This window comes from Lissotriton helveticus, chromosome 7 (assembly GCF_964261635.1).
Source record: "Lissotriton helveticus chromosome 7, aLisHel1.1, whole genome shotgun sequence".
In the NCBI taxonomy this organism is placed as follows: domain Eukaryota; kingdom Metazoa; phylum Chordata; class Amphibia; order Caudata; family Salamandridae; genus Lissotriton; species Lissotriton helveticus.
Window position 1 is genome coordinate 1,707,264,378 of NC_136068.1, and position 22,088 is coordinate 1,707,286,465.

Below are 22,088 nucleotides of genomic sequence, written 5' to 3' on the forward strand. Positions count from 1 at the left end.
CACTCTAAGGGTTGGATATGATGCTGATTTCATAAAAACGGGCAAGGCTACTTCGGATGTTTCGCCAGTGTTTCAGAAAACTGTTATGCTTGATGTTTGTGATAAATTTGAGTCGGAGGGTCCCTGTGAGCCATGGGGTAGTGTGCTCCAATTGTAACAACTGGATTCCCGTGATGTGAACCACCAAGCTGGAAACCAAGTATCTCTTTTTAGCACTTGACTCTCAGGATAGCAGTGCAGAGCAGCCCAAGGCTTACCCAGTGGGGGAACCATGGGCTAGAGACTCAGAATTCAACAATGCAACAAAAACACTTGATAATTTGCTGTCCGGCCATTGCCTTTTCTTATAAAACGGAAAGGAATTTACCATATGCATTACTAAATACTACACACAACTAACAAATATTTGCAAAACAGCAGGTGGAAATACCTATGATGACAAATATCATAGTTTAGCCCACAAGTTGTTTGTGTGCATGTCTTTACTCCTTGGACTTTTACACCTCGAGCGTTTACTCCGCACTTTCATTTAAAATGATGATATCTGCCTTTTCAACTCAAGGGGCAGATTTACTAACTTTTCACGCAATGCAGCACAGCAACGCATCTTGCTGTGCTGCATTGCGTGAAAGGGAGACATCAGAAATGCTCCATATTTACAAAGTTATGGCGCATTTCTTCTGCCCTCTTGAGCTGATGCACTGTGTGCTGCCTAGTGCCCTTGCACCATGGTCCACAGCGGCACCTTACAGATGCGTTTGGCTCCCTCGACCTGCTGTTTTCTGAGCGCGTTGGCTCCTTTCACAGCGAATCCTTGACACATATGACACTGGACTGCAGAATTACATTGTGGATTCTGAGTGGACTATATATGGATGACTCGGGGTCCCTATCCCATCAGTATTGAATGGTTTGGATGAGCGTAGGCTCCCTGGTGAGCCCCTCTCTCCCAGTGTACTGGACGTAGATACCTTGATAACTCTCAATTTGGCATTTTCCTGCTCCTGCATTGATGATTGTTCTTGACCACCTTGAACACCCTAGCCCCAGGTTTTAATTAATATTATTGAATATTGATTTATGATCCCAGGCAATCTACAGGTTGGCCTGATGATGATCCCACATTGGACAGGGATCGAAACGTTTTCAACCTACACTCTGACCTGCTAGATTTTGTATAAACTAAATTTGGGTGCAGCAGTGCTTTGTTTCATAATTAAGTGACAGTAATTTTGTATATGGTTGTTGGTCATTCTGTGCTTTTTGTCTGATTATTTTCTTGTTTCTCTGGTTTATAATCTTGTTCTGGATAACCCCGGCAGGGATACAATTTCCAAACTGTCTTTTATTGTGTGAATACAAAACTCTTTATTGTAGATTGGACAATTCCACGGTGTTACTTTTATCCCAGAATCTTATATCTGTAATAAACTTCTCAGGGACCCTTGTTCCTTAATAGAATAAGCACCTCCTGACCAACGAACATAACAGGAACCAACGCAAACAGTCAGCACACATATAGACATACATGGAAACAAGCCACAACAACATTACCCAGAATGCAGTAGGATGACATGAAAGCCTCGGACTAAAAACAGTATTCACATGGCGCGACTGGCAACCGTATTTAGCCACGTACAGTTACCCCTCTTGCGAAAGCTCATGCTTATCCAGACCAACTCACATACAGGCACCGGTGCACACCGAAACACACATGTACAGGCATCCATTCAGCACAAACTGTCTTACATACACACAACAAAGCACATGCAAACACACACAGTGACGTAATGTACAAGTAGCAATGAACTCATATGGTGTGCTCTTGAATATCGAGCAGAGAATTTTGTTATCCCCTCATTTGAATTTGAATTTAAAAACATTTATATAGCGCAACTTTTACCAAGCGGTTTCATGGCGCTAATATCGTAGCCAAACTATCGAGGGCAAAACCATTGACAGGTACGTTTGTATTGATTTCGATACATATATCTTTAAGGTATGTAGATGTGAACTCGTCAGAAGGGAATTGAGTGTTTTGACTTTTTGCACCAAAGTGGAAGGAAACAAAAACAAGTTTGCTGCACAAATAGTTTTGAATGTCTTTATTTAGCAAATTAATCATACCGTTTCATTAGCTTATGTCTACATAACGCAGCAGGCACAAGGCTGCCCTGTGATAAAATATTGTAATGAAAACGAGGGCCTTGACATAATCAAGAAAAGCAGAGCGCTAAAACTTAAACATACACAGGGCTGTTATTTCAAATGCCTACATTTTTGTGAAATTTCTATTTCTAATTCTGGCAGCAATAAAAACAGCAGATGCCATGTTAGTGCAGTGCTCGCACTGCACTGTATTCGTGAATCATTTTGTTCTCATTTAATTTTTTCAGATTGTAGAAAGGTTTACAATGTGTAATTGGTACAATCAGCATTTAGTCAGACAAACCTAACACAAGCGTTAGGACCTTGTTACCAGTGGGCTGGAAAAAGCCACAGATTTCCCCAACTCTGAGTTACCTCCAAGGATGGGAAAAAGAGGGTCCCCTTAGGAAAAAATATTTACCAGGGAATTTGTAATGTCGAGACTGATTCCTCAAGTGATTTCCCAATTCACGCAGAGTATTCTAAGACTTTCAGCAACAAACAATCCCATGAGTCTTATAATTCCAATGGGGTGGTTACTGGTGTTACCAGTCCCAACCAGTCCCATCGGATTGGACTCTTGCAGTGAGAGTCTTAACATGGGGTTCAGTGGTAGCAGGGAGTTGAAGCTAGTATCCGTGGACAGCCATTCTGCATGAAACAGTTCTGTGTATATTCAAAGAAAAAGAGCGAATATAAAACATATTCTGTATTAGGTGAATCAGGCACGTGCCGAAGCTTGAGTAAAATGTATGCAGTTCATGGAAGGCAAGATGTCTCTACGACTGGGTTACACCAAGAGACGAGCAGAATGGAAGGAGGTGTTGATAGAGTCTTATTTTGCACTGTAAGATAAAAAAGAAACATAGATTAAAATGTTGCACACTTGCATAGTGCCACTCGAATGACTTTCATTTTTCACTATGCTAATTCACCACTAATACTTTATGTTCTGGAGTAGCGTGCTACTCACCGTAAAAGTGCTTCAACACCTCATCAGGTGTAGCAAGTGCTATATAAATGAAAACCTTTGCTCTGTTCTATCTCTCCACTATCTTTTCTCAATACAAATAATTGACTAACATATCCACCACTCAAATTACTTTCATATTTCACTATACTAATTCACTACTAATCCTAAATGAGTTCCGAAGTAGCGTACTACTCGCAGAAAAAGCGCTTCAACACCTCATTAGGGGTAGCAAGCGCTATATAAATGTAGGCCTTTTTCCCCTCTTCCATTCCTCTACTATCCTTCTCAGTTCAAATAACTGACTAAAATATCCACCGCTCAAATTACTTTCATATTTCACTAAACTAATTCACCACTAATCCTTTATTGGTTCGGAGTAGCCTGCTACTCGCCGAAAAAGTGCTTCACCACCTCATCAGGGTTAGCAAGCGCTATATAAATGCAAACCTTTTTCCCGCTTTTATCCCTCCACTATCCTTCTCTATCTAAAAAACTGACTAACAAATCCACCATTCAAATTACTTTCATATTTCACTATACTATTTCACCACTAATCCTTTACAGGTTCCAGAGTAGCGTGCTACTCGCTGAAAAAGCACTTGAACACCTCATTATGGGTAGCCAGCGCTATATAAATGCAAACCTTTTTCCCTCTTTTATCCCTCCACTATCCTTCTCAATCCAATAACTGATTAACATATCCACCACTCATATTACTTTCATATTTCACTATACTAATTCACCACTAATCCTTTATGGGTTCTGGAGTAGCGTGCTAATTGCTGAAAAAGTGCTTTGACGCCTCCTCAGGGGTAGCAAGTGCTATAGATACAATTGTTAAGTACACCTAGTGAATCCAATACTGAAAGAGTTTGAGCAGGGATCAGAATAAAGAGTTATGTGATAATTATCACAACCTTGCATTTTCCTCCCTAGTTGATTTCGGAAGTTCAAATCTGTCGAAATTTATTAGGAGTGGGGTGGGGTTACAATAAATGACAGGAAAAAAGGCAAAGCATGCATAGGTTGGTGTGTTGAAAGTCGATCGTGCGTGAAAACTCAGTGGTAAATACCTCACCCTATAATAATGGTATGTCCTATGTTGTAAATATCCCAATGCATTATGCACAACTTCTAATGAAGGCCAAAGTGTAGTAAGGATTGGGTTTAAATGAAATGTTCTCAATTGTAACATGAAATCCCCAGCAAGCACAGAAAATGAAACTCCCTGTTCCATTGGACAACATTTGTTTGAAGTCCCTGTAAACTACCTGGAGCACGACAAGAGATGGACAAGTTCAATAGACCTGGGCTGGGTCATCACAAGATTGTTCATCAGTGATATTTGAATTTCACCTGTAACTTGTTTGGGCCTGAGGTTCGTGCCAGATTGCAAAACATGTGTTGTCCATAGTTGATACAACACTACAACACAATGTAGGTTCAAGCATTTAGATGAAGAGGTAAAGTGCCTAACCGAGAATCTAGGGTGTGAGATTTTAAAAGTGAAGAGTAACTTCAGAAAAATCAAAGCAGCAGGGTAATTGCACATTAATATATATAAGTCACAACATACTTCAAAAGTACATATAAAGAATGTAAAACTCAGTGTGATCCGGACTGCTTTAATAGCCATGTCTGATAAGTATCAACCTCAATGAGACTATGGGGCGCCATGATGCAGACATAGCCACAAGCATTAAAAGAACAGACTAAGAAGAAGAAGACGGCGGTAACACTTAACATGATTGTGATTTGACTAAAACTGTGACTACTATGGGCCAGATTTATCAATTTCTCCTACAATGAGAAGGAGAGAGCAGGAGAGTACCATATCAACAGAGAAATGGCTCTCTCCTCCCCTCTCCCTCACGCGGCACAGAATTTTGCTGCCAAGCGCCATGCACAAACCTTTGCGCCATAGTAGGTGTGTGAGTCTAGCATAGTTTTTTTACTGGTAGGGCGAGCAGCAGGTGGACTATCTCTACATAACAACCATCCTTGGTCAGGGCTCCCAAACCCAGCATGCCCATGCATTTCTAAATTCTTGCAATTTTGGTGACTAGAACTAGAACTACTGATTTCAGTTGCCCTTCACCTATAACATTCTCAGAATTCAAGCAAATCCCCCTAGCCTATGTTCCATAACCTCTCGCCATTCGCCGGCCATCATCTGAGCAGATTCCAGTTGTAGAATGACCCTCCCTTAATGGATGGGACACCATGTGACTGGATAACAACCCATTAGTGTGGACTGAAAATGTGTAATATCCGCCAATGAAAAGTTGGGTTTTCTTATCGATCTGCACCCAACCCCCTATATTATAACCAAAAGCAAAGGCTATAGTGTGCAAGGAAGCATCACGAGGGAAAGTGAGAGCTTCCAGGAGACCCTCCTTGTACCGCTGGCAATGTAGACCGACTTACCAGGCAGAGAAATCTGGTGCCTTCCAGGAAGCGATCATCTGAGATGCATCCGAAGCTTGTCCTCCCACCGAAAGCTGCAGGTCATCATCTGAATTATCATTGAAGTTACCGCAGGCCCCGCAGAGCTTCCCAGCATAGACGTCCCACACCTGCACTCTCACATCTGCATTGGGTCCAATGCTAATCTTCAATTTACCGCTCACTTCTATGATCAGGTGCTGCTCACTTGTAAACACAGTGATGACTCCATTTATTCTGATTGGGACGGGGAGAGGACGTCCATTTAGCTGAAATAAGAGCACACGCTACGGTTAGGCATTACTGCTGACATATGAAGAGGTATTTTTATACATTATGGGCTGCACCCGACTTCTAAAAATCAAGGTTGTGTGTCCAAAAAGGATTGGCAAATAAAATGATGTACTTAAAGTCAAATAGATTGACTCTGGAATTTTCTTTTTTATTGGCACTTTTGAAAGGACTTTCACAACTCACATAACTACAAGCTGGACACTCCAAATGGATAGCAGGGATGCCAAACCTTCCCACTCCCAAACCAACCTTGAAACAGTGGCGGCTCCATCGCTGAGGCGGAGGAGCGTCGCCCCACCGCTCTGTGAGCAGTAGTTAAGGAAAACTAAAACGATAATAACTAGCATTATTATCATTTTAGTTTTCCTTTCCTGGTGCAGGACAGGGCGGGGCTGGACTGCCAGAGTAGGGCAGAGGAGGAGTGGTTTGCCCACTCCAAGGTGTGCAATGACGCACTGACTGACCCTCTCTGGCCGGCCAAACCGCCATGCGCACTTTGTAAGTTCTGCACTCAGGCTGCATAACAGCCCGGGTGCAAAACATGCCCCAGGGTCCCATTCCCTGCCTGAGCGCCGATCCACGTTGCTCAGACCAATCACAGTTCTACATTGCAGTATAGTGATTGGCTAGGGGAGTCAGGAGCCTGGGTGATTCCTGTTCCTGCTTCCAGGAGCGAGAGGCGGTGAGCAGACCGAGAGGCGGAAGCCGGCTGGGTGGCAGGCCTGAAGGTCAGTGGGGTTTTTTGTGCGTTTTTTTTTTCATTTACAACTCTCCCCATTCCCCCACCCTGCCCCGCCACCCCTGGTAAATAGCGGCCACCACTACCTTGAAAACAAAGTAGCATCCCCAGTCATTTTACTGACAACTTCCTTTAAGCCAGCAAAAATAACATGGGCTTAACAGGCTGTTTAAAAACTGCAGTACATAAACTGGCAAGACCATTCGTTTTTCAAGAATATGGGCCTGATCTAGAGTTTGGCGAAAGGATGCCCCATCATATCATGTAACGCACTTGTAGTCAGGCGGACGGGATATCGATTTCATTGTGACAAAATAACATGTCCACTAAACGCGAAATCAGACTCTCTCTCTTGTTTCTTCATTTGCTTTTATGTTTCCATCATGCAATTTCAGGTAGTCTTTCGGCCATTGGGTATCTCTGAGAACCGGCTTAGAAGATGCGTGGTTGGAAAAGTTAAGGTTACATAGATCTCACATTCTTATGCCGTGGACAGCAGAGCTATTCCTCGGGTTAGGCAGATCTCAGCCTTAGACACTAGAGCTATTTCTCAAGTGACAGACAGCCTACAGGTTCAACCAGCAGACACATCTCTCAGGTTGCACCAAGCTTACAGCCTCAAACAGAGACAGTAGTAGAGATGATAATGTTATCATATTTGCATCAATGATGAAATAGTTCTACATGAATCATGAATTTACATTGATATAATACATTTCCCTGTGGCAGAAAGGACACCAATTACCTAGCTTTTCCCGAAACACCAGTCTTAGCTTTTCGGATGGTGCATTCATCTTTCTTCCAAATCGAATCATCTAGGTACTTTACTAATAAGTTGAATCTAGCTACAAATCAACTAAGATCTGTAAATGGGAGGGGTATTACAAAGGGGAGGGTGGAATAAACCTGGAAAACGATGGAGCACAGAAGAGGGATGCTGGGGTGGGGGACCTTACTGATGGGGAAGGGGTGTTAGATAAGGTAAATGATTACACTCCAGACCCCCAATTAAAGCTGGTTATTGTCTATCCCCAAAAAACAGCTTCCAATTTCAGTAAATAATTCAGTTTTGTCCCCCAATTATCAGCTTGTATATTTCAGCATGTGCTGCTGCATGCAGACAGAGTGAGCTTACATACTGTCAGCATCGCCTCTTCATCATCTATGAGAGGAGTACCCACCATGAGTAAGGTCATCAGATGTTGAGAAGCCCACCATATCGGTAGGACAGCAGTCACAAGCCAAGGATTGGTACCATGTGCCAGGGGTCTCCACAAATACTCCTACCAGAACCAAACCAGTGGTTGTAAAGGCCACCATTACGCCAAGGATGTCTCCAAGCAGCCAAACATGGGGTTGGGATGACCACCATTATGCCAAGGAGTTCCACGCTGTGGAAGGATAGCCAGCATATGCTGGGGGCAATTAAGTGCTACAATTCATAGTACAACCCTCATTGTGTCAAATATGAAAGTATTAGGGCAAAGATGGCCAAAATGTACCAAAAATACTATTTGCTAGATATAGCCACGACCAGCAACAATCACCAACATGTAAGAAACGCACAGTTTTAATACCAAGCATGCTTCTGATATGCAAAATATGCCCATAAAATGCCAGGACATCCATTATGTCAGTAGTGACCATGATAATGCAAAGGAGCTGCACAGCATGCTTAGGATAGGTCAACGCCTAAATACCCTCACCGGAAACCAGAAGCACTCTACAAATCTACTGCTTGATTGTATCAAAAGAAGCACTATCATAATGACATCAGCTACAACAATGGATGCTCTCTATATACAAAGTATGGCAATCTTATGCCATAACCACCATTATGCCAAGAATGAACACCACTAAGCCTGGAAGGGCGAGATTTTGATCGATACCTTATCACTATTGATCTAAACCCCGATCTGGTCGACTGAACCTTTGTTGCCTGTCATTGAAGGAAGAAAGTGCCTCTCCTATCAAGTTAGTTCACCCAATAAAGGACCCCGCTCCAAAAGATCACAAACAACTTCTAGCTTTCAAAAGTTTATTGTAAAGATATGATAAGCTGCAAATACAGGCATCTCAGAATGAGATTCACGAGATACACAGGTCCAACTACATACATGTGCTCTCTGAAAGCCCTCAGACGAGCAACGGAAATTACCAACACAAGTTCTAAGAATAATAAAGCTATCAGCATTGACGCATATCTCTCCTTCATTTAAGTTGGAGGAAAACACACAGGTTAGGCTGTCCCTACCCTGCTCTAGATGGTATCCCTACTTAACCAAATCCCAACCTAACAAAGGTGTCAGCAGTGAATGACCCCCAAGGGAAGTCACTCACTCTAAGTCTCTTGGTGAAAACCTATAGTTCTCCAGTCATGACCCCTCTCTGCCTACCCATCCGCTCTCTAAAGGGTCCTCAGGTATCTGCTCTAACTCTACCCAGGGGTGCTGTCCCTAATACAAAACAGTCAACAACATTTGAGACGCCCCTCATGAGACGCCCCTCACGTGGTGTAGCTTCTGGCTTTTTCCATGCTGCTTTGTATTGGGCCTCATACGTTGGAGTTGACCTTGCTTCTCAGACTCTTCTCCGGCCCGCTGATACCCCTTAAACATTCCAGAACCCTCCTCCATGTCTGGGCCGTCTACTGAACAGACCTCTATTCATATTATTTATAATCGGATCCTCCCTTTCTCTTGCAGACAGACATCTGCAGCCAAGAACCCAACTCTCATAGACTTCCAAAAAGGTTTGCAACATTTCTCGGCCCAGACATGTACGTGTAAATCAATGTTAAAACATTTCAGGCCTACAGCATTTCTCATAATGATTATAGCATTCAACTTCTTCATTAATTAAAGCATGTTAATACTCTTATTCTATTATTCAGTAAACACATCTATAAATCATGGCCCATTAATGCAATGACCAAAACATTAGTTCAATCTATGTCGTGAAAAGAAACACCTTCTAGCTCTGGCCCTGAGGCCTACCACATTCTGCGTTTTTAACCACATGCCATCTTACATTTTAACAGCTACACGACATGGATTCAGGAATAATCACATCTAATAAAATCATATAGTGTCACACATTTCTGTATTAGTTCCACTTCTACTTAAATCTCTACATTAGCTATACATTCAGAATATAATTGCAGATACTACTAGCACTCATGGCATTTCTCCTCATGATTTGTGCTTACTACAGGTAAGTGTGATGCACTCATACATTTAGGTCAGTTTGCGCTCTCTCAGTTCCCCCCTTTGATGACCTCTCGGGGTCATCACTAACATTTAAACTGCAGTTATTGCTGGCATAACTTGTCTCTGCGCTTCCAGAGCCCTCAGACTCCTGTACTGATTATCTTGTATGGCAGCCAATCTCTGCAGCTGCTCTCTTTGGGCCCTTTCTGACCTTTTTGCTCTGTACCATTTGAATACCCTCACCAATCCCCACAATATGATCCCACAGATCAATATTATGATGATAGGTTTTAGTATATACCACACAAAGCTTTTGCCTAAGGTGGAGATCCACCCTCCAACTTCACTCATTCCGTGGCCCACCTTTTCCCAGACATTTTCTCTACTCAAGTCTTCGATCTCCTTGTGAATATCAGTTATGTTCCTAATAACTTTCTCAAGGGGCTTCGAATTGTCTGGAATGTAAGTACAACATTCCTGGACCTTCAAAGCCTTACAGACTCCGCCCTCTTTTGCTAGTAGGACATCTAACGCAAGACGGTTCTGAAGAACCATAGCCCTTATCGATTGCATCTCTCCCTCTACCAACATTAAGGACTGAGCAGTGCTGGCAGACAACCTGTCGACAACTGTTGCCAGTCGTCTAATTTTAACATCATTAAGGATTACTCCCAAAAGAGGGAACATAGCTCCAAAGACATCTCCAACCATTTCTGCATCTCCTATATCTCTCCTTCCCCTCGATGATGTCTTGCCCTCGATGATCACTAAGTCTTGTGCATGATATATTTTGGGGAAGACAATTGCTAGGTAACATGATCCATACCAGTTGTCAGGTAGTCTCACGTAGGCATTTCTTCCACATACAAAATACACATTTGGAATCACTTGCATTCCCTTCAGGAAATCTTTAGTATAGTACTCTATATTGAAAGCATGTTCACAGCTGACTTCTCCCACGTATACATTTTCATAATACGTTTTGGCTCGGTGAAGACATAGCTTTCCTCTCTGCGTCTTATCTAAAGCTATTGGACCACTACTACCCTTTCTCTTGTGTGCCTTCTCTTCCTCGGTCCAATCTGTTTTCCATTGTCCTGATTTTTTCAAAATCTTTTGTCTCCTGTAACGATCATCCACCTGCCCTATGAACTTCTTCTCGACTTCTGACACCTTGCATGTCAGGTTATTTCTACGGGCATGTGAAGTATCTAAGGTAATCCAAGGAATGAAGAACTTAGCCAATCTGTCTTCACTCTTCCAGTAGTCCCATTTGTTCATCTGCTTATAATTTGGGACTTCTGGCAACACTGAATCATAGTTGGAGAAATAGTATTCAAAACTATCTCTCTCATAAAATATACTAAGCAATAAGCTACATGTAATGCCATATGTCAGCGGGAGGTGATGATATCTAATGCCTTCATCTACAGACGCCGGCAACTGCATGCAGACGTAACAGTCCTTAACCTCCATGGCATCCACGTATTCATATAAGAGTTTAGCATAAGCATTTGACCTAAAGTCTCCTTGGGACTCATCTACGTGTAACCTGCGGGCTTCTGCAGCTAATAACGCTTTCTCTTGAGTGTTTTCCCTTTTCTCACCAGCAACAGTGGGTGTAAGCGTTTCTACAGATTTCACATCAGTTACCTTCGCCTCTTCCTCATGTCCCTTTACATAAGAAATTGTTACCACTAAAGCTATTAATATTATCACTCCTACTATTAGTGTACCTATTATACATTTAGCTCTGCGGTTCTGGGTGCCGGCTTCCATTTCGTCAGACAATATAGCTCTCTTATCTTGGCACAAAGTTCCTTTCTTCTCGTTCCTTTACAGTCTCTTTTTAATCCTTTTGTCTTTAGAATCCACACAACTGGAAGCTGACAACCTTCTTCGCAAAAGTCCTTTAACAGTTCAATAAAGACAACCCTAGCCCTTCTCCATCAACTCAAGGGAAGTTCCCTAATATTCTCTGCTTCCTGGGCGCTAGGTAATCTTCTTTTTTCTGCTCGCTTTATTTACAAAGTCCTTTAAGCATCTACTATCAGGTTTGTGCCTGCAGCTTCGATAGCAAAGTTCAGTATTTCCAAACGAAGATTGTGCTCTTCATGGGCTGTTATCGTTGTACCAAAGTCGGGGAATTGCAATTCTGAGAGAAACATATGTTTTAACTTGCTGAGGCGGGGAGGTCTGGGGAGCATGAATGTTAGTGACCCTTCTTGTTCGACTCCGGGTACCAACAGTCGTATTTCCACGGTGACGATGGGCTCAGAACTGGACACCACCACCGCTCGAATCCTCCCTGTCTCCTGTTTCAAAGACATTTGTCGCCAGATATGTCCACTCAGGTGTGGAGTATCTTCTGTTAGGCACACGCACTCTTCTTGACCTTCTTCGGTCCGGTGCTTCAGCGCCCTGAGCACCTTCTTCCGGGTCTGAGTCTTCTGATATCGGAGGAAGGGTTACCTCTGGAGTTGACCTCAGGCTAGAGCTCCTTCTTTGCGGCCAATTAGCTTCTCCACGTGCCCTTCTACTCCTTCTCCTTCTTGTCTGCTCTCGCTCTCTGTCAGACCTGTCAGTGTCTGACTCGTACTCCCAGCTACTTTCTCCTTCTGTAGCGTCGTCTGTTTCGCTGTTGTACTGACCGTCCTCAGCTTGGTCAGACTCGTTCCCTGCTTCCGCTGGCACCTCTACAGCTTGGCTAGCCCCCTCTATGGCTTCTCGGTCCTCTGCTGGACGTCTATCCGAGAGAGGAGCTGTTTCTTCCCGAGGTGCTGGAACCCTTCGCGTATGTGACGCGTGGATCCAATTGGGCAGGCCTCCCACCTTCACAGCCGTATTCGCAATCAAGATGATCTGGAAGGGCCCACGCCAACGAACATCCAAGCAGCTTCTTCTCACATGTTTTTTCACCAGGACCCAGTCCCCAGGATACAGGTCATGGCACGGGCCCTGGCACGATGGAACCTCGGCAGCCTGCACCTGAAGGGACACAGAACGAATGGCGTCAGACAGCCCCTTACAATAGTCCAGGATCATATCATCTGTGATATTTAACAGTGCAGTAGTTGGGACAGATGGCAGCCTCATTGCTCTCCCCATTAACACCTCATGTGGTGACAACCCCGTTCTTCTGTCTGGGGTACTACGAAGGCTCATGAGGACCAATGGCAGGGCGTCAGGCCAACTCAGGGTCGTTGAGGAGCACACTTTCGCAATTCGGGCTTTGATCGTGCCATTGATCTGCTCCACAATTCCTGAGGCTTCTGGTCGGTAACTACAATGCAACTTCTGATCGATATTCAGAGCTGCACAAATCATCTTCACAAGCTCGCTGTTGAAATGCGTTCCCCTATCTGATTCCAAAGAGGCCGGCACCCCGAAGCGCGGAATAAGTTCCCTAAGCAGTAACTTAGCCACTGTGAGGGTGTCGCACCTACGTGTAGGGTATGCCTCAACCCATCTGGAGAACACACAAACAACCACCAGGACATAGCGGAGGCGGTTGCATCTCGGCATTTCAATGAAATCTATCTGCATTCGATTGAATGGACCTCCAGACCTTCCTATGTGACTCAGTGCAACTGGTGTTCTTTTCCCTACGTTCAGCTGCTGACAGGTCACACAACGCTGGCACACTGCTTCTGCTGCTATTCTAAACTTAGGATTGTACCAAGTCTGTCTAAACACTCTCAGCATAGCGTCTCTCCCTAGGTGTACGGGACCATGTATGTGTCTGGCCATTGGGCTCACCATCTCATTGGGCAACACTGCTCTGCCATCTGCTGAGACCCAAAAATGGGACTCCCCCATTACACATCCTGCCTTTTCCCATGTTTCTTTTTCAAAATCAGGAGCATTTTCTTGCATGTTTGACAGTTCATCCCAAGTATCAACAGTTTCCAATATCATGGCTAATTCAGTCCTTACATTTATTCCACCCACTTCCACCTCTGTGAAAGAGTACCCTTGTTCTGCGCAATACCGCGCAACTTCATCAGCATATCTATTGCCTTTCGAAACGAAGTCCTCATTTCTGGTATGTGCGGTGCACTTTACAACTGCGATACCTGCTGGGCATTGCAACGCCTCTAACAACAGGCGCACAAACTCTCCATTGCGAATGGGAGAGCCTGAAGAGGTCATGAACCCTCTTTGAGACCATAACTGCCCGTAATCATGAACCACCCCATAACCATATTGGCTGTCGGTGTATATGGTGACTCGAATTTGATTGCTTGCCAAGCAAGCACGTGTCAAGGCAATAATCTCGGCTACCTGAGCGGAGTGTACTCCTTCTAGGCACCCAGCTTCCACAACTCCAGTAATTGTACAAACAGCATAAGCTGCTCTCAACTGCCCAACTTCGTCTCTTACACATGAGCCATCGACAAAGAAAATTTCGTCTGGGTCGGTCAGTGGCTCATCTACGATGTCGGGTCTGGGTTTGGTGCATAGTTCAGTCACATCGAGGCAGTCATGGTCTGTACATTCATCATCATCCTCGATATCATTTGGGAGTGGCATCAAGGTGGCAGGGTTCAAAACAGAGCATCTCCTGAGGGTCACATTCTCTGCAGCAAGAATAACTTGCTCATAGCGCGTGAGCCTGCTGTTGGTCAGATGCTGTGTTTTGGTCCTGGTCATCAACAGTTCAACAGAATGGGGCACGCACACCTCTAACGGGTGCCCCATGACGATATTTTCACATCTCTCAATGCTGACACCCGTTGCAGCAACGGATTTGAGACATCCGGGCAACGCTGCGGCTACTGGGTCTAAAGTAGCCGAGAAATAAGCAACTGGTCTACGGGCATTCCCATGGATTTGGACTAACACAGACAATGCGCAACCTTCTCTCTCACAACAGTAAAGCAAAAATGGTTTATTGTAATCAGGCATTCCCAATGCCGGAGCACGACACAGGTCCTCTCGCAGCTGTAGGAATGCCATCAAACAGTCTTTGTCCCATGGTACCGGATCGCTCACCTCCTTGTGCGTCAGTTTTTGCAAGGGCTTTGCTTTCAGTGAAAAGTTCGCGATCCACTGTCGGCAATAACCCACCATCCCTAGGAACATCCTGACCTCTCTCTGTGTCTTAGGCGCATTCATTTTCATGATCGCCTCTATCCTATCTGGTGACACCTTTCGTTTGCCTTTCTCTATTCTGTGTCCCAAGTACTGCACTTCTGTCAGGCAGTACTGCAACTTTCCCGGGGACACCTTGTGCCCATTGGCAGCTAGGTGATTTAACAAAGCAATGGAGTCCTCCCTGCAAGCTTCTTCTGTTTCTGACGCCACGAGGAGGTCGTCTATGTACTGGACCAGAACTGACTTCTGGGGCAGCACTAGACTTTCAAGATTTTTCTTCAAAAGCTGGTTAAAGATCGATGGGCTCTCTGTATACCCCTGAGGAATGCGACACCATGTTAGGACGCGACCTTCCAGCTTAAATGCGAAAAGAAAATGGCTTTCTTCATCCAGAGGGATCGAAAAGAAAGCCTGACAAAGATCAATCACAGTGAACCACTCAGCTTGGAATGGAATCTGAAACAGTATCACTGATGGATTCGGTACCACTGGACAACACGAAACGACTATGTTATTAATTTTTCGAAGGTCCTGCACTATCCGAAATTTCCCATTTGGTTTCTGCAGACCCATAATCGGGGAGTTGCATGGACTACCCACGATTTCTTTCAGTATTCCCTGTTTAATCATGGACTCGATCACGGGCTTTATGCCTGCAATCGTTTCTGGAGTCAATTTATATTGGGGTGTTCTTGGGAACTCAGCATGCGGTTTCACTACAATTTTCACTGGGTCCACCCCTTTGACCAATCCAATCTCTTCCCCAGTGAAGTCCCATACTTCTGGTGCCACTGTCTCTCTCAAGTCCCAGGGGAGCTCATCTACTGTCAAAGTAGGGTACAGCTCCACGCATATTCTTGAGTTTGCAACTTTGAAATCTGCGTCATCATCATTGGTCAATACCTCCACTCCCTGAGGTGTACAGTATATTGTACAATTCAATTTACACAACAGGTCTCTGCCTAGCAGACACACAGGACTTGAATCGCAAACCACAAACTGGTGCTCATCGCTGTACTTCCCTATTTTCACCTGTACTGGTTCTGTCAATTGGCTGGTTATTCTCCTGTTTGCGACCCCCACCACTTGTATGGTCTCTCCAGACATGGGCAGGTCTGGAACTGCAGCTGATCTGATCGTGGATCTAGTGGCTCCTGTGTCCACCAGAAATGTCGTGGGGCACCCTGCTACTTCTGCTTCGACATAGGGTCCCCTCTGGTCCACCTCCAAGGCTGCCCCGAGGGTGCAGTCTTCTCTTTCCACTCTCTGTCCGGTTAATGGGTCCACATAATAGCACTCTTCTCCTTCTACAAACAGGGGCATCTGTCTATAGGTCTTACCCATAGTCCCTACTCGAGGAGGTTGCGGGAACTGGGCTCGGGGAGGAGCCCCCCCCCCTTTGAGCACCTTTCCCTGGTATGGCGTCACCCCTCTTGTAGGCGCGCTCTGGACCTCTTCCTCCTCTATCTCTTGTTCTCCTATCTCTACATTGTAAGGACACTCGCGTTTCCAATGCCCCACCTCGTTACACTGGTGGCACCTAGTCGTTTTCTTCAAGGCAGCTATGTCTAATCTGGGTCTAAAGGTGGAACTCTCCTCATTGCCCTTGTTCTGACTGTACTGCTTCTTTCCTCCTGTACCTATTCCTTGCTGCTGTTGCTGCTGTCCCCCCTTTCCTGCTGCCTGCATCTGTACCACCATCAACTTTTCTTTTAGTTTCTTAGCCTTGGAGTCTATCTCATCACAGCAGTACCTGGCATACCTCAGTATTTCGTCTAGGGGTTTACTTTGCCAACAAATCGAGTGTTGCTGAATCATTAAACTAATATCCGGTCTCAGTCCCAGGACGAACTTGGACACGAATTGCCCTATGTCTTTTGGATCCATTACATCCAGGCCGCTATACTGTTTAAACGCCTTCAGCAATCTCTCGTAATATTCGTGGACGGTCTCTTTGGGTTCCTGTCTGGTTCGGTCTATTCTGACCCAATCTATGTCTTGCATTGGCACTTTCTCTTTCAGCCAAGTCATCACTCTCTCGAATTTTGCCATCACAATCTCGGACGGCCCATTTGTCTTAGCATCTCTCTCCGGCTCCGTTGTGGGCCACTCAGCGCTAACCTTGCATGCTGTCCACAGATCTCCTGGTACTACAATGTCGAACAGCGTGTTCAGATCTATCCATAGAACCTTTGAGATTTTTACAAATCTCTCGACTTGCTTGTACCACTCCACTGGGTTTTCCCGCAATTTGGGGAAGGAGGTGGTAAAAGCAGCTAAATCTCCCCTACTCCAAGGGACATGCACATAGTTCCCATTGGCGACTTCACGCAAAGGGTATGCTTCTATTCCCTGCAGCCTTCCTGGTGTCGTCCCAAGCGTGCTTCTCCTGACGGTCCCTTTCTTGGACCACCTCTCTTCCCACTTATCTAGTGCCCTCCATGTCCTTATTCCAGTGATCAGTTCCCTTATGTGCGTTTTCAGCCCAATCGTTCTCCTCTCATCTAGGTCTCGATCTGTATAATGTAGCCTGTGGTTACCCTGTAATGCTTTGGTTCTTGACAGGTCCACCATATATTTGCCTGCTAGTTCGACTAACTTCTCATGGATTGCTCTCGCTTTTCGAGTGATGTCCTTTGCCATATACAGTATTTCATCCTGCTCATACATTTCCATTCTTTCTAAAGGCAGGGTACCATCTATCATGTCATCCAGGTCTGACCTTAAGCTGGCGACATCGAGTCTCTTAGCTTTTATCTCAGCTCGCAATATGTCTTTCGAAGGGGGCTCACTGGTCTCCCTACCATCCCAACTCCGAGCTCTACGTTTGGGCTCGGGAGAGTTAATGAGTGCTCTCCCTTGCTCCCATCTCTCCAGGTCCCATGCTCGGCCATCCGATCTTGGAAGGTGATGGAACACGGGCCTGTTACCCCCACTCTTGCTCTGCCCACTCTCTCCTTCTTCTCTCCTTTCACCGTACGCCTCTCTGTTATTTTCCCTCTGGTCGCTACTCTCCCTTTGCCTAGTATCGCTCAGTATCCGATACGATCCTTCCTGGTTCCCCATATTCCCTGGGCTGCGCTCATTTCCGTCATCACAGGGACTATGGTGCGACCTCTCACAACTCCCATTCTGTTCTCTGGTGCCGGGCACACAGTGTGGACACTTAAAGCTGTTTCTGTACTCTTGCGCTCTCCTCTCCCCTTCACTGAGTATTGGGCACGCCACCCCTCCACTCCCGGGGCCCCCGTTTTCCAGGTCTGTTCTATTCCCACTCCGGGCCCAATGGGTGACTCCCCTACTATCTCTCTCTCTACAGTCCCACTCCGGGCTGCTCTCCCCAGCCCCGCAGTGAGTCCGAGCTCTGCTGTCCTGACTTTCCCTTTCAGCTTCTGCAGCTATGATGCTCTTGTGAGCCTCCACTGCCTCATCCCACTTCTTCATGTACTCATTTAGCTCTTGAAAGGATTTTCGTCCACATCCCCTCAGATCCGCTGGCCATCTAGGGCCCCCAGGATCCCCTCCTGGATCCCCTGCTGTGTGCATCGGGGTGCTCCACTCTCTCGGTATCGGCATCTGACTTGGGGAATTGATCGTATCGTTCCTCCTTGCCGTCCCTGCTCTTTCTCTGTCCTTCCGTACCCGTTCTTCCCCTCTTGCTCTCTCTGGGTCATATATCGATACTATAGGACCTATGGTAACAGGTACCTGTAGTGCATCTGGTAATGCGTAGGATGTGGCGCTCTCCGTTTCCGGCGCTCTTTGTACCACAAACCTCCCGACTACCTGTTGCACCTGACTAGGCTGGGACAGCTCTTTCTTTGCCTCAGGATCCCACTCTGAACTGGGAAGCGGTCCATGCTCTCCTGCGTTGCCCCCCTTTTCTCTTTCACTATTCTCGACCTCTCCCCCTGCTCTATTATACGGGGGTGGCCTGTCTGTCAATAATCTGTTTATCAGGCTGTCCTCTGTTTCGCTCTCATCATCTTCTTCTAGGGGGCTTTTATTTCCAGGCACCTCTAACACTGGGTACAGTTTATTTACTTCCATGTTATGCACTCTCCATCTTTTAGCATCCGCATCCCACCTGGCATCCTGCACTGCCCTTACCGATCGTTTCACCCTTTCTTGTCGTCTGTTCATATTCTTTTCATGCGCTGCCCTAATCCATGCATCAAGAGCTTCAAACTGGGTCGGTCTAGGCAAGGGTCTCATTGAGGTCATGACTGATTTTAATCGATGTAACACCTCTAATCTGAACGTCCCGTACTTCGGGAACGTCAGTTCCTCATTTCCTTCAGTAATCTTACTCCACTCTGATATCCAAAGGATCGTATGCAACCCAACATTCACTGCCATGTAACGAGCCGGCGTACCCTCCGGCGGGGCTTCTTCCCCTTCATACGATCCCCGCTTCTCTTTTTTAAACACCGCTCTCAGCCATTTAAAACACTTCATAATTATGCGCACAATATCCAGCCTCGCTACTCTGTTTACTTCCTGATGACAATCCACCAATCCTGTCGCGGCTTTGCTAACTTGGCCTATCGCAGCGCGGTCTTTCTCCGGTCGGCCAATCACAGAGCGACACTTTCTGACGTCTTTGCTAGCTGGCCTATCACAGCGCGGTCTTTCTCCTGTCGGCCAATCGCGTCGCGACACTTCTTGACGTCACTTTTCTCCGCTTCGCAGCAGCACCCCTCCTTTCTCAACTCGTCTCCCGGTCATGCATGCGTCCCATTCATACACCGAAAAATGACTACTTCCGACCAAGCGGTCACTTCCCTCGACTGTACGTCCACAGTCTATATGTAATTGTCAACACAACTGACGAAATGTCTATCGTCTCTCTGATAGGTTGCTTACACACACAGTAACCTCCGACCAGCGTCCGTTACTCACGCACTCACTCTTACGTTCCCCCTATCTCGGTCTTTCGGGTGATCAATGGTACCTCATGACCCCCTTCACACTATTTGACAATTACTCTGGGTGTCCGATACACCCGAACCACTTAAGCTCTCCTTGAACTTAAGATTTCCACCGGTTGCGCGCGCTCACAACCTGTTCCACAGTCACTCTACAGACATTCCAACTCCGCCAGACATTACAACATAGATACAATACAAAAACACCGCAATCTAACACGCATGACCCTTTATACTCACTCTCGACCGATACTGCTGCTTTTTCTGTCTCACGTCATCCGGATCTTCTTCAGCGGGCGGTTCTTCCGATCATCGATTTCTAGGGGCCTTGGGGTAAGCTAACCTGGCCTAGGTCACCGTCCTCAAGAAGGCAACCATCCTCTATAGCTACCAACTGGAAGGGCGAGATTTTGATCGATACCTTATCACTATTGATCTAAACCCCGATCTGGTCGACTGAACCTTTGTTGCCTGTCATTGAAGGAAGAAAGTGCCTCTCCTATCAAGTTAGTTCACCCAATAAAGGACCCCGCTCCAAAAGATCACAAACAACTTCTAGCTTTCAAAAGTTTATTGTAAAGATATGATAAGCTGCAAATACAGGCATCTCAGAATGAGATTCACGAGATACACAGGTCCAACTACATACATGTGCTCTCTGAAAGCCCTCAGACGAGCAACGGAAATTACCAACACAAGTTCTAAGAATAATAAAGCTATCAGCATTGACGCATATCTCTCCTTCATTTAAGTTGGAGGAAAACACACAGGTTAGGCTGTCCCTACCCTGCTCTAGATGGTATCCCTACTTAACCAAATCCCAACCTAACAAAGGTGTCAGCAGTGAATGACCCCCAAGGGAAGTCACTCACTCTAAGTCTCTTGGTGAAAACCTATAGTTCTCCAGTCATGACCCCTCTCTGCCTACCCATCCGCTCTCTAAAGGGTCCTCAGGTATCTGCTCTAACTCTACCCAGGGGTGCTGTCCCTAATACAAAACAGTCAACAACATTTGAGACGCCCCTCATGAGACGCCCCTCACGTGGTGTAGCTTCTGGCTTTTTCCATGCTGCTTTGTATTGGGCCTCATACGTTGGAGTTGACCTTGCTTCTCAGACTCTTCTCCGGCCCGCTGATACCCCTTAAACATTCCAGAACCCTCCTCCATGTCTGGGCCGTCTACTGAACAGACCTCTATTCATATTATTTATAATCGGATCCTCCCTTTCTCTTGCAGACAGACATCTGCAGCCAAGAACCCAACTCTCATAGACTTCCAAAAAGGTTTGCAACATTTCTCGGCCCAGACATGTACGTGTAAATCAATGTTAAAACATTTCAGGCCTACAGCATTTCTCATAATGATTATAGCATTCAACTTCTTCATTAATTAAAGCATGTTAATACTCTTATTCTATTATTCAGTAAACACATCTATAAATCATGGCCCATTAATGCAATGACCAAAACATTAGTTCAATCTATGTCGTGAAAAGAAACACCTTCTAGCTCTGGCCCTGAGGCCTACCACGTTCTGCGTTTTTAACCACATGCCATCTTACATTTTAACAGCTACACGACATGGATTCAGGAATAATCACATCTAATAAAATCATATAGTGTCACACATTTCTGTATTAGTTCCACTTCTACTTAAATCTCTACATTAGCTATACATTCAGAATATAATTGCAGATACTACTAGCACTCATGGCATTTCTCCTCATGATTTGTGCTTACTACAGGTAAGTGTGATGCACTCATACATTTAGGTCAGTTTGCGCTCTCTCAAGCCCATAAGAGTCACAACATGCCAGGACTACCACTATCGTACAGATGGTCAACATTATTTCAGGGGTAATAACTACTTTAAAAGAAATGACCGTCTTTAGACCAAAGATAACCATGTAAATGTAAATGTAAATGTACAGGAATTTATATAGCGCAAATCACCAAGCGGTTTCTAAGCGCTTGCTTAGGGAACCCGTCCTGGTATTCCCCTGTGAGATAACCCCAGCAGGGTATCCGCAAGGTGAAAGCCAGGCATACCGCCGCGAGGGGCCGTTGTGGAGATTAAGCAAGCTATTGCCCAGAGTCGCAGAGTGTGAACCCGTGAATCGAGTAGGCACCGGAGCGAGAATTGTCGAGTCCATGGACATTTTAGGACTCAAGACCCGGCCGAGCCAGGAATTGAACCCTGGTCCCGGGCTGACCTCTGCTTCCAGGTCTGCCTCCTCTAACCAGTGAGCCACACT

The 22,088-nt window shown here is 45.5% G+C and overlaps 1 protein-coding gene across 1 annotated transcript in view; it reads right to left on the reverse strand.

Annotated features, from left to right (window-relative positions):
• Positions 1-2,181: 2,181 nt before the first annotated feature.
• Positions 2,182-22,088, reverse strand: part of LOC144770674 (IgGFc-binding protein-like) — a 334,107-nt gene continuing 314,200 nt past the window's right edge. Inside the window, exons 29-30 of the mRNA XM_078655389.1 lie at positions 5,549-5,835; positions 2,182-2,993 (exon numbers count right to left, since the gene is read on the reverse strand). Coding sequence (XP_078511515.1) covers positions 2,984-2,993; positions 5,549-5,835 — 297 coding nt within the window. The 3' untranslated portion in view covers positions 2,182-2,983. The remainder of the gene's footprint in view (positions 2,994-5,548; positions 5,836-22,088) is intronic.